Source organism: Leptidea sinapis, chromosome 23 (assembly GCF_905404315.1).
Source record: "Leptidea sinapis chromosome 23, ilLepSina1.1, whole genome shotgun sequence".
Taxonomy (NCBI): Eukaryota; Metazoa; Arthropoda; class Insecta; order Lepidoptera; family Pieridae; genus Leptidea; species Leptidea sinapis.
Window position 1 is genome coordinate 12,138,966 of NC_066287.1, and position 13,618 is coordinate 12,152,583.

General features: G+C 33.5%; 2 protein-coding genes across 2 annotated transcripts in view; both read right to left on the bottom strand.

Annotated features, from left to right (window-relative positions):
* Positions 1-13,618, bottom strand: part of LOC126971109 (myotubularin-related protein 9) — a 339,153-nt gene that overhangs the window by 12,566 nt on the left and 312,969 nt on the right. The window lies entirely within an intron of this gene.
* LOC126971118 (heparan-sulfate 6-O-sulfotransferase 2) overlaps positions 1-13,618 on the bottom strand; it is a 140,162-nt gene that overhangs the window by 12,566 nt on the left and 113,978 nt on the right. The window contains exons 4-6 of the mRNA XM_050817272.1: positions 6,914-7,039; positions 6,491-6,573; positions 4,340-4,584 (exon numbers count right to left, since the gene is read on the bottom strand). Of these exons, the coding sequence (XP_050673229.1) occupies positions 4,340-4,584; positions 6,491-6,573; positions 6,914-7,039 (454 nt within the window). The remainder of the gene's footprint in view (positions 1-4,339; positions 4,585-6,490; positions 6,574-6,913; positions 7,040-13,618) is intronic.

A 13,618-nucleotide genomic window follows, 5' to 3' on the forward strand; every position in this document is an offset into this window, starting at 1 on the left:
CTCTACTGAATTTGGATGTTTTTGCATTTCAATGGCTACACGTACTAATCTTGAGAGAAATCTTTTCTCTTTTGCCAAAACATTTTCGAAGCGGATGGTGGTCGATTAGTGGTTTGGTCGGTCTGTTATGTGTTCACATACAGCTGAGTTAGAGACGTCTGTGTTAAATATCGGCACTGTGTTGTTCTGTCATTATTTTAATATTTACTATGCACGGATAGCTCAACAGAATTGCAATGGCCTGCTTCTATTTAATCCAAACATTTCAAACTCGCTTCTTTATTTATATTAGGTGCGCAGATATATCTGCATATTTCTAAATTATTATTTATTCAGTGCCTTTATCCTTACTCGTTCCCGTGGCATTAGTATTCAGAGAACTAACTTGTTAATAATTATGGTGAGTTAAACTAACTTACCGACTAGACTAAACTAATCTGATACACAAATAAAATTTGAAAAACAAAATTTTATGGACGATGCGGGACTCGAACCTACGACCTCTGGCGTTCTGTGCTAGTGCTCTAACCAACTGAGCTAACCGTTCGAGTGACGTATCGTCATAAAATCTTGTATGCTTTGTTCAACTCTCAGGTTGTGGCGTCATTTACAGGATCTGCTTTACAGTTGATAACCTGCTCAACCCCAATATTTGCATATTAGGAAATGACTTGAGATGTAGCTCTTGTAAATCTACACAATTTGTATTACACGAATATTATATTTTTCGTATAAATAGACAATTTAATAATATAATAATAATAAAATTCTTTTAACTCCTCTAACACTTTAATAACCTCCTTTTAAACATATTAAGAATGCTTGTGCCAAGAGACTCCGCTCTTTCTTAGCCTTAAAATAACATACTTTGTAATGTAAAATATTGAATATTAAAATATACCACATGCAACACAAAGCTGCTAGAATTGTCGGATATCTGCAAGTGCTCTGTGACCGGCTAAAGCACTTGAGTTGCGTAGTTTCCTCATTCGCAGCATAATTTTGAGTCCTCTACAACATTTATCACGGGGATTGTTCCGAAGAGCTGTTTGAACTCATTCCTGTCGCCGAAATCCACCTTCGCACGACACGCCACAAACTCTGATATCATACCCACCACCTGGATGGCTAGTGCTCTTTTACAGTACGGTTTTCAAGAAATTTTCTTCCGCGTACAATCTAGCCATGGAGTGAGCTATCTCGCTCGGTTTTTCAAGGAGGATACGAACTGTGATTCCTCTGGTCTTACAGGAAAATATGGGCGGCGGTTGAATACTCGTACGCTCGTTTGTCCTCCACTTCCATGCAAAAATTTGGTCAAACCCTATCTTCATATTATAGAATATGTGAATGAGAGTTATATGTTTCGCGTTTATACTTTATCAAAATGAAATCGCACACAAGGTGTCAGGGGAAAAGGAAACAGGATTAATTTCATCCCGAAATTACGGAACATTGTCAAGGGTGCGGCAACAAAGTAATATTTTTGCAAATGTAACCCAACTCACTGTTACAGCACAAAAGGTAAATTAATGAACCATAAGATAACATTTTTAAGAAAAATAGTGTTAACGAGCAAGTTGAATGAAGGAAAGTTCAGGAAAGAACTATGCACTTCCCATTACAATGTAGTGTCGCTCAGAATTGTTGATTAAACAACATTGACTTATAATAAACTACTAGTAGACCAGGGTCGATAATTTTTGAAACCAAAAAAAATAATAGTAGGATGAAACCCATTGGTAAAGGACGAGAATATAACAAAAATTAAGGGAAAAATAAATTACGGGCGATCTGAGGTCGGGAAGTGGAAAAGGTGGGGCGTTTTAGGGTATAAAACGGTTTATCTCGATTTCCGGCAAAACTACAAGTCCTATGGCAAAAAGTTAATTGGCAAAGTTGTAGATAATAAAGAGATCTACAACTTTTATATTAACACTTTTTTCACATAACCTCAAAGTTTATGTGAAAAATTTAAAAAACCAAGTTTTTGGTTGCCACTGGTCTATAGACCCACAATCACGCTCAAAAATTGTCAGAAGAAAAACTCTGTCTACGCGTCTATTAGGTAGAGTTTCCGTTCATTCTACTTTGAACCTTACGGACACGAAATAAGGTGTTAATTAAAATGAATGTTGTAATGTTACATGTGTAAATTAATGTATACGTTTAAACAACGCCGCTAGGATTTTTAATAGGCGATTGGGAGTCTAGTTTATTATAGTACGACAATGATTGAACGTCAAAAACTACCATTCGAAATAGTATTATGCCCAAAACAGAGAAGAACGGTTGCATAAAACAGCTGCTAAATCAAAATTTTAAGAATTTTTAAAATTTTGAATCAAGTTTTTAATAAAAATATTTGAATTTATTTTGATTTTGAAATTGACCACCCCTAAAGATCTTCACGACCACAAAAACTAGGGAATGAATAAAATGAAAATCTCGGTCACATAGTCACACAAGCCTGTAATAATTGCTATTTTACAACTCCAGAACGCCGGTGACTGAAGCATCATTAAAATTTGACACGTAATTTATATTTTTAACGAGCCACACTCGACTGCGGCCGGTTCTTTCATCCAGCTATACCTCGCTCTCTGCACATTTACACACGCTCAAGTGTTGCACAAGTAATGTACTAATGAAGCTCAAGTGTCCCAACGTGTCAAGATTCTGAGTTTTGATAATATTATAAAGTCGTAAAGTTTGTGAGGTTGTGGGGGGAGGGGGAAAATCTCTGGATCTACTGAGCCGATTAAGAAAATTATTTTGCCAAAAGAAAACGACATTTGTGAGAATCTTAGGTTATATGTTAACCAGAAAAATTTACAGATTTTTTGTGGTAGTCGTATTTGCAAAGTAAGTCGGAGAAAAACGGCCGAACGAAAAGCTATCTTACGAATGCTGCCTTAACGATATATGATTGTTTTGTATATATGCATGTGGCAGCGTTGTTGCCACACACAACAACACAAACTAATATGGTTAGACAGGAATATTCGGACGAAGGAACAGTTATAGACCAGTGCTAAAGCCTTTGAAAATGATAAAAAGTGAAAAAAATAATAGTAGGATGAAACCCATTGGAAACGGAAGAGAAAATAAAAATAATGAAAGGAAAAATAAATTACGGGCGATCTGATGTCGGGAAGTAAAAAAGGGGGGGGGGGGGTGATTAAGGGTAAAAAACGGCTTATCCCGATTTCCGGCAAAACTTGAAGTCCTATGGAAATAAATCAAATGGCAAGGTTGTAGGTAATAAAAATTGTAAAATAAAAAACCATATTTTGGTTTTTTATTTTTCTCTCTTTTAGAACAATTTTTTTTTTCTCGAAATTTTCTTTTTTATGTCCCAAATACATTATAATTTATTAGAATTATAATATTTATTTTTTCACCTTATTTTGACTCAAATATCCAAAAAGAACCATTATATACAATCGATAATTCACCCGTCAATTTATCAGCTTTTTTCAAATAATTTGTCTGTTTTCTGTTCGTCAAAATCTCTACTTTCCGATTGTGTAAAAAAAATTGGTTATTATCAATGTTATGGTTTCCAATAGTGTAAAACTGGGTGTTTCAAAGTCCATTAAGCACTCGAGACTTATGATAAATAATGTATAACTTATAATTCTGTTTATCTTAACATCTAATAACATTCAATCGTAGGAGCTACAACACAACATCATAATAACAACGACATAAAACTGTCTGAATTAGTATGAATATTCAAGTGCATTTATCTAGAATAGCTTGTACACCGGCAAATTTATGTATAATATCAAAATATTGCATTGACTGGTCTAAAATTTTTCAGATTCAATTCTTTACATAATTTCCTCTAAGATGACGAACATTTTATTAAACTTAACATATAGTTGCAATTTACATCAGTAAATTATACAAATAAAATTTGAAAAACAAAATTTTATGAACGATGCGGGATTCGAACCCACGACCCCCGATAAAGTAGATGCAGCCACAACCTGAGAGTTGAACAAAGCAAACAGAACTTTATAGCGAGGCGGTACTCGAACGGTAGGTGCCGGTGCTCTGACCAACTGAGCTACAGTTTTTTTTATTTGTGTATTAATCCTAGAATTGAGGGTTATCACTTTAAAAACATAAAATATTGATCAGTAAATTAATTGTACTAAAATAAATAAGATGTAATTGCGGCCAATTTCTTATAGGCAACCTATGGCTACTACATCAACATCTACATTTTATCAAAAAAACACGTACGTGCAGAATCGAGCGTGGGATCTTAGGTTATAAATTTAACTGTTCAATTCTGGGGTCGATTTCAGTGTATAAAATGCCAACAAACCTTCTGAAACTCGGTGAGTCCGAAGTAAGCCATCGCTGCCAAGTTCCGCTTGGCAGAAGCGAGCACCACCCTGTCCGTGTCTTCTGTCCGATGACGCAGAGTGCCATTGTAGCAGCCGACCAGCGCGAGGTCCGCCAACATGCGCGTCTGTCTGTTGTTCGCCAAGTTCCAGGGACAGGCGGTGAACTCATCCAGCGTCACTCCGCGCCAGGACTCACCGGAGTAACACGGGGGTACTTCGGCAGCTGCAGGAAACGTGAATATTATTGTGAGTTATTCAAGTAATAAACATGGTGCAACTAGACGACCTCCGAATACATAAGGGTTCAGCTCCCCGTAACTGAATCTAATCTTTTTAATTTTTCATAGTTTTTTATAATTGTAGGACTATTAATTATTAAGAATAATATAAGATACCCATTATTGAAAAACGGACTGCTTTGCATTTATATTCAAATAAAAATTTGAAAATAATTTGCAATCACAATTTTTTTTTTCGGAAATTTTCAATGCCAATATATTCTGAATCATGGTCCAATTGCAACATCCCACTTTAATGATTAAGTTGTTTTACATCCTGTATAAGTCAGTCGTGACTAACCATTTAATAACTTTGAATAGTTTGATAAATCCAATAGTGCACGTTATTCACGCTTATTGCAAAGATAAAAACTAAAAACTGAAAACCGTAAAATACCAATTAGGTAATTATGCACGTGTAGCAAGTACACACGATAGCACCTATTATTATTATGATTTGAGGATTAAAATAAATTTAAATCTTAGGATCTACTATGTGTCCCCTGCTTGCGGTAGCACGCCTGCCCTTAACTCCCTATGTATAAAAAAGAGATGTGCAAAAATCGAGGTTACTAGCTAGGAAACGTGTGCCCATACTGTACCGAAATTTAAATTATATCCTCAAGACTTATCACTTTTAAGAGGCGTAGGATCCTCAGAGGGTTTAGGCAGTGCACGTCCTCTGCTTTGAGTAACAGTACTTTAAGACACCCCAGCCTGATCCTGGCAATGGCTTTGCATTCCAGTAGGATGTGTTTGGAGTCTTTTAAGTAGAATCTGCATAGATTTGAATCACTGAGACTCATTCTCACTAAGTGCCCATTCAGCTTGCAATGGCCGGATCGGAACCCCGTGGGGGCTCTCAGTTGTCTCCTGTCCAAGCTTATGCATTGTTTGGCATGCTTACGTTGATAGTTGCCTAGGAGCAGCTTACATGGTTAATGGCCTGGTAGTGATAGCATCTAATGAAACTTTCCCAAAACAATACTTAATTATATGAAATTCTCAGCACAAACATATATCTCTAATGTATATCTAAGGCACCTACGAAATTCGTCTCTCACTTGATACTATATTTTATGATGAACAGAAATCCGTCATTTAGGTAGCATATCTTAACTTTAAATTCTAGTAATGTAAGGAAACTTTCCATTAACACAACCCGCACTGGTTGGCTTCATTTAAACCTATAAATAGTTTACTGGCTTCCAATCGAAAAGGGTTCCGTAAACATTCGCACGAAATAGGTTACGAATGCACTAACAGTACACTGCCGCAGCAATAAACCAATCAACACTCACATAATTAATTAGTAAATTTGGAAGCAGCATTTGAATTAAAATAACTTCAATTTGATCAATCACAACGTGAACGTAATGGTATATGACCTGCTTAATTGTTTGAATGAAAAACCGACTGACCCATGTTGTAATGGCAACGTTACCGAAGCAACTTCTTTCCGTATTAGACCTGCATGGACCAAAGTTTTTTTAAGAACCACAATTTGGAAGAACGCCATGCATTCAGATGGTTCAATTCAAAACACATATACAAGTTTGTTTTCCAAAACGTGAACGCCTTGCCATTTCATCTGAATTGAGATTAACTTTTTCACATCAGGGATGAATTATGCAATCTATTCGATGATATGTGGTAACTAAGCGGTAATATTAGCTGAGCTGGTCCTTTTTTAAATTTAATAATTGTAAAACAAAATACCGTCGCGCTAACGCGGGCGAGACAATCATTAATGTGATAAGGACAGCTGTTGTGATTTGTGTATTTATCCCAGAAGTGAGGGTTATCACTTTAGAAACATAATAAATTGTTTAGATTACTGGCACAACTTACCCGTAGCTGTTCGTCCTTGACACCAGTGCCTGGATCCTTTCCAGGTAGCCCCTCGCTTTACGTGCCTATACTCCGACAAGTACCTGCAACACTTGATTACTTTTGAATATGCTCATGCGTTCTTATGCAACTTAATATTCTGAGGCTCAGACGGAAACAATAATGGGTTCTTATAGGCTGTATTTTTCTGCAACGCAATTCCCCACGATTTTATCTTCATAATCGGCGTTATGGTATTGCGAAACATTAATTTCCGAAATTCGTTGCAAAATCAGGAATACATACAAGACAAACAGGTATTTATGTAACAGCTTTATGAGTGTTGAAGTCAAGTCGCGTTATGATAGCTATTTATCATTCATACCATCGTCTATGTAATTACACAATTGAAGAGAGACAAAAGCATCACAGCCTACCACTTACCTGGAGACAGGCTCCCGCAGGAGAGTAATGTAGAAATACCGGCGGTGCACTGCTGATCCTTCGTGCCTGTCCAGCTCACCTCCGACACACGCCGTCAGCTCGGTGAAGTCCGCGTGAAGACCACATCTGTCAACAAAAAGACTAGCTTGAACACAGGCATGTGGTCGGCAAGAAAACACTTCTTAAATTGAACTACTATAATACCAGTTTTAAGGACTTTAATCAATTCCATACTGAGGAAAGTAAGTAAATAAAAAGTATAAAGTTACTAAAGTAAGTAAGTAAACTGAATACCTCCTACGTATTAAAATATTCTATTGACCACACACTAGTAGTCTAGTGTGCGAGAAAAGAAGATACTAGTAACTAACTAGATCTAAATTTAAATCTTTTATTAAACGCAGACTATGTCGAAGGCTTGTTTTTAAGAAGTCTTATTACAGTATTGAAGATAACGTAAACGATATTACATTATGGAATTGAATAGTATTATAGTTGTTTATTTATGGATTTTATGGTTCACCCTTGTATTGTTTCACTGGTTTGCATTATTTTAAATATATGTATATGTTTAAACTTTAGTGTAATTAATATGTATGTATCTGAATTGTATTTTTTGTGATTGACGTTGACGAGAAATCTTTTGATTTTATGTCAATAAAATATTTTGACTTTGAAAACCAGGATTATCTCATCTCTCTGATCAGTACAGATTCGGCTCAAACTGTAAAATTTTATGTGAAGGTTTAAGATACCAACGAAACTGCCTCTTTAAGTGTCAATTGGAACTCGTGATCAGTAAGTTTGATCGTTGGAAAGTAACAAGATTAGGCGGAGGTTTGGAAGTGGATTATATTAAATTTATGGTGATATTTACAAATGATTTCCGATCTGATAGCTTGATACTATTCCATCAATGAGACTAATGAAACATTTTTGTTTTTACCAGGCCGTTTTTGAAGAAACTAAAAACTGCGCGAAAAGTTATTTCTTGATTATTTCATTTCATTCTTGAATAATTTTATATATTAATATTTTATTTAAGTCCTGTGGTCTGAAGCACACTCGTTTTTTTTCAGTCTTGAAGCACTATAATTAGTAAGCATTGTTAGAAAGTAACTAATGAAATTACTGAGCTATTGAGCATTAACATATTAAAGCTCAAAGTGATTTTTTGATTAAATTAAGAATCCTGGTCGTCACTTTTTATCAAAAAAACATCAGGTTATCATAAAAAAAAAATTAGCAACAAAAATAATTGGGTATTCTTCTACAACTTAATAATCAATATAAAGTAGTTAAAATTATTGTTATTTTTTGGAAACGGTGTACTCTTGCCGCGGCTCCCATTTCCGTTGCTGATCTAAAATTTTTTTAAGGTAAATATCATATTTAATTAATGAATATACTTAAACATTTTTTTCACATGCAAACATACACTTAACCAACTATACAATCTGTAACTAGGTCTTAGTTTTACCTTCAGAAAGAAGTTACTAAGACCTCAGCTCTGGAGCAAAAACGACATTTCTTTTTTTCCACTAGAGCTTTAGCGACATTACTTCGCGGGTTCAAAGTAATGCGTCACAAAGACTCGTTTTAATTAGAACTCCTTTAACTTAAATGTAATAAGAGACTACCACTTTCTTACTTCTTTTCACTGTGTGTCAAAAGATTAAGTTATGTGTTGAATTTCAACAATTTATTTGGCGACTTAGTTCATTGCATATTTCAAATTATGTTTTAATACTATATTTGGTTAAAAATTTTCTTTGAGTGCTTCTTTTTGCATTGTATTTGTTGCTTTGGAATATTTTCATTGCGTTATGTTGTAATAATAACTCTCTAAGAAACATATAGAGTAATCGAAAAAGAAATAGATAAGTACCGAATGATATTTATGGGGTTGTTTACTGTAAATCAACATAACCTTACGAGGAAACATTAGCTGATGCTTATTTAAGAATAGAAAAACAACAAACCGTCGCGCTAACGCAGGAGATACAATCATGAGTGTGATAAGGACAGCTGCAGCTCCAACCAAAAATTGTGAGCAAACAGTTTCCAAAATCAGAGTTTTGCTCTCAGCAAATTCCTCCTCCAACAATTTACAAATAGCAACGGAAATTTTGGAAACTGAATGGAAACGAAATATCGGACTCTTGTTATTTTCGGCCTGTACAATTAACCCGTAAAGCATTTACAAAACTACAATATAATAAGATATACAGATAATTTACCAGTTTCTTCTTTGCACAGGAAGCCGGCTAGATTATGGGTCTTTTTCTACCGTGAAGCAATAATGTGTAAGTAAATAACTGGTCAAATAAGACTTAACATCTTATGTTTCAATGTGACGAGCGCAATAGTGCCGCTCAGAAATTTTGAGTTGAACTACAGATCCCATAATGTTTATAGCGTCTCTGATCGTATCTGCTAATATATTATATATTTATCATGAGAAAGAAACATACTTCATAATATGAAGTAATCGATGGTATTAATTACACTGAAATTTTTAGTCATGGTTATATACGAAGCACTGCCAACCGAGTTTTTCTGTATAAAGCATCAGAAAGATCGTGTTATCATGCTGCGAGTAGATGTGCGTGTTATTAATCTTTTACCACAAACCCATAAACAACATGTAAATAGAATGCAGAGTCGTGGAATAAATATTAAATATAAACTAGTTTAAACTGGAGCAAATAATAACGTATCAATAAAATTAACATTAGAATCCCATCAACACGCAAGATATCGACTTCCTTAATACTTTAATAAATAATAAACCATATTATTGTATAGAACGAACTCATACTATTACATTTTATATTTTCATAGAATAATTTAAGCTTTGAAAGATCTCCAATGTTTATTCTTATTTCAAAGTTCAAGAATAGATAATTTCAAAAGATTTTCCCATATTTTTTATTTATTTTCCTTTATTTAAAAAGGACACAAAACCTACAATACTTAATCTCGAATAATAAAGAGATGGGTGTGTTGATTTCGGATAGTGATTTTAATGAAATCATAATTGGGTAGCAGAAACACTAAACTGAAAGATAGTTACTCCAAATCCAATAAATATTTGGGACAATTTTAAGAGATATCTATTATAATTTAAAAATATTTGCAGATATTTAAACATTTTACTAAGGATAAACTTTATAATTTGCACAACTCCATTAAATATTTTTAACTTAGAAGAACAAAGGAAAATATCTCAAAAATAAAATTTAAAGGTGCGTAAAATTGTGCACTGATAAGATATTATACGAACAATACCTTTGTTCGTTCATAGGATAAAAATAAGAAACACTAAGATATGTCGTAGGTCAATATCGAACACTTCGTCAAAACTCCTTCATTCTCTCTCACTCCATGTTTCTTTATGACAACGTATAAAATATAAATTAGAAGATATCCCTTTCTACTTGCTTTCATACTTTATCACGTAATCCATTAAAGATGTTTGTTCAAATAAAACTGATGTCAGCGACACGGCTCCTGTACTCGATCCTATTACAAACAAGGTTGTTCCTTTATACTCCGACGTACTTCATAGTGGAGTCCTCTAAGCCTTTGGCGAGACGCCAGCGTATCAAACCTCAATATGTTTAATATGTTTTATTGGTCTTGTTAGTTGGAACAGAAAATGATAATGTTACACGCTTACCTCAGTTATCTATATCACGTTTAACTTATATTATTGAGAGAGAGAGACTTAGATTAGATTTAGATGAGATTGAGATGCATTTCATTGTTCAATTACGATTATTAAATTTCTTATTTATTGTTTTTTCATACCTTCATTTTTTAAATATAATAATTACCTGCGTTTATATCTCAAATATTACAATATTATTAAAGTACAAGTTTAAAATATGTTTTTAAATTATATTATTTACAGCGTTATTATTAGCATTAAGCATAGAGTATCTGACAGTGACTTGTCCTCCATACCAGACATAATTACATACACAAATCAAATTCCTAAAATTAAAATACTGTCTGAATTTAAAAAAATAAACTTAGGTAATAAAAGTAGGTATAGCTTCTAAGAATGGGTTGTAAATGTATTAAAATAATATGATTTGTATGATATTATAGAAATTTTATTGTATCTAATTTTTAGGTCTCATGGAATTCAGCTAATGGAGCCAATTTTAATTAATTTTAAATGACATCAAATAAAGAGTAACAAAGCTTCCTTTCGTTTCAAAAATGTTTCTTCTCTTTGTAAATAACTCATGGTAACATTTTTTTTCATTCTTATTCAAGAACAAGTCGTCGACTTTTAAAATTTCGTGATGATGCGGAGTAATAAAGGTTTAAGAGTTTTCTGATACATTAAACCGTAACCCAAAACAGTAAAATAGATAAAGAAAAGAAAACAGCTTCATGCGAAACAGAATGAGAGATACCTGGAAGACGAGGGGCGTAGAAATAAATAAATATATAAATAGACAAGAATCGATTGTTTATTAGTATATTTAGCATTCATAAACAAAGCTGGAGTCTCGTGCCAGAATTTAGCGAGTCAACATTTTCTAAGGATGCCTCGTAGATGCCTACAGGCGAAACACGACTTGATTGAAGACGAATCTTAGCGGAATACACACTTAAGATGGTTCACAACATTTGAATAACATATAGTATATTAGGGATAAAGGTCAATTGGCGACATCTGACTCAGCCAACTAATTTTTTCCCAAAAATTTTAAAATGGTTGCTATTAACCTACATTCAATTATATTTATTTTTATACCATGGGAGTAAAATCTTAAGCTGAATAATTTAAATGTGTACATTAGATTAGTTTAGATAGATTAAATATTGTTATCAGATTTGTTCAATCTGTCATCATTATGTTTTGGTCGCCATCAACATTTTTTCAATCCTCGTCAGACATAATTAAGTCATCATCAGATGATGCTAAGTCATTATCAATCAATTTGGGTACAGAGAAAGAGAGACCCGCAAAAGATGGCGAAACGACCTAAACACCTACAGAGCTGATTGTTGGGTATTTCATACTAAGTTGCCCAGTGACCTTTGAAAATTAAATTTAGATTTATATCACCACTAGACCACTTTGAAGTAATGTTGATTTTTTCAGCAATTTATCTGACAAGTTTATGAGAAAAGCAAGCTTTAAAATCGTCAAACAATCTAGTCACTTGTGTGTTGAGGCGATTTACTTAGAGAAAACACATTTTTTAAAAATTAACATATTCAAATTAATAAAATTGTATCGTAATTAAGATATAGCCTACATTTGAAACACATAAAATGAATCAGATTGCAGATACAACTATTAATTGCCACTCAGCTAATTGCAACTCTCAAATATTCTCCAAATATCCCGGATATTTGAGATCCATTTCACATATTACATTTGCTTTCATTGCTCCAATATTCTAACGAATAAATAAACCGATAAATATCCGCAATAGCATTAAAATATTCTCCTGAAATCAATTTTTGTGAGTTATATGAAAAATGTGTCAACATGTTTTAAATTACTTCGATAGAAAGATTTCAACAGGAAAAGCACAAAATCTAAAATTCAAAATTCCAATAGCCATTAAATCTACTTTAGTTGTGAACGAAGCTGAAACCTGAATAATTTATAAAATATACGACATACCAACGTTTTATATCTGTCTCTGCTATAACAAACGTCGACGGTGAAACATATTTTATAACGTGTACAGGAAATTAAACCCACGCCGATCGATCGATCACTTGACAAAGTGTCAACGAAAATTGCACTTTTTGCGTTTTGTGTCCGTCAGACTCTCGCCAATTATAATTGGTGTTCTCTATAACGAACGATAATGGATTATATTATATTATTTAGGCATTTCATTTATTTGTACAGTTTAGTTAAGTTTGAAACCAAGTGATTGCATCTATGTGAAATATAAGTCCCATTGATTTATTCGAAGATCATCACAAGGACAAGTAACATTGTAATTATTGCCGCCTCCGCAGTTCCGCCGTGACCACGCTTCATGCAATTGGATCGAAATATCGGCATCAAATTAATAAAATATATATACTGAGTACCCGACATAATAATTACAAGGACAAGTATTCTAAGTAATTTATTATTATTCAAAGCAAGTATCCTATATTTATTTAAAGTTGTATGTGTACATGTAGATTCACAATCATTGTATGATAACTCAAACAGAAAAAATTGTAATACGTGTTGATGTATACACTATCAGACAATCTATTAGTATGTACCTACCTTTGAAGGCGGTTGTTTAAATATATTTTTGAGGATCATCTACAGGACTATTCAGTTTTAGAATATGATAGTGACATTTACCGGCACATATCAATCGTTTCTCTCACAAAACTAAAACAGCTTACTTTCAATTCATATTTCTTAACAGTCTTGGTTTACATTCATTGGTTCTATTGAACAGTGTCACTTTTATCAAATAACTTCAAGAACTAAGACGTATTTCGATTCAAAGTTATTTTTCAAGAATTAATAAGATGCTAATGCTACTAAATTTACCTGAACCCTAAAGGCTTTCAGACTATATCCAAAGGTAGTCAGTGACTAGATATTTACAAATTCTTTGACATCATTCGCTTTAGGTGTCAAGCCATCAGTGTCTTAATAACTCACAGAATTATAAATTATTAGTAGATTTCCTCTAAAAAAAACTCTAAACTCTC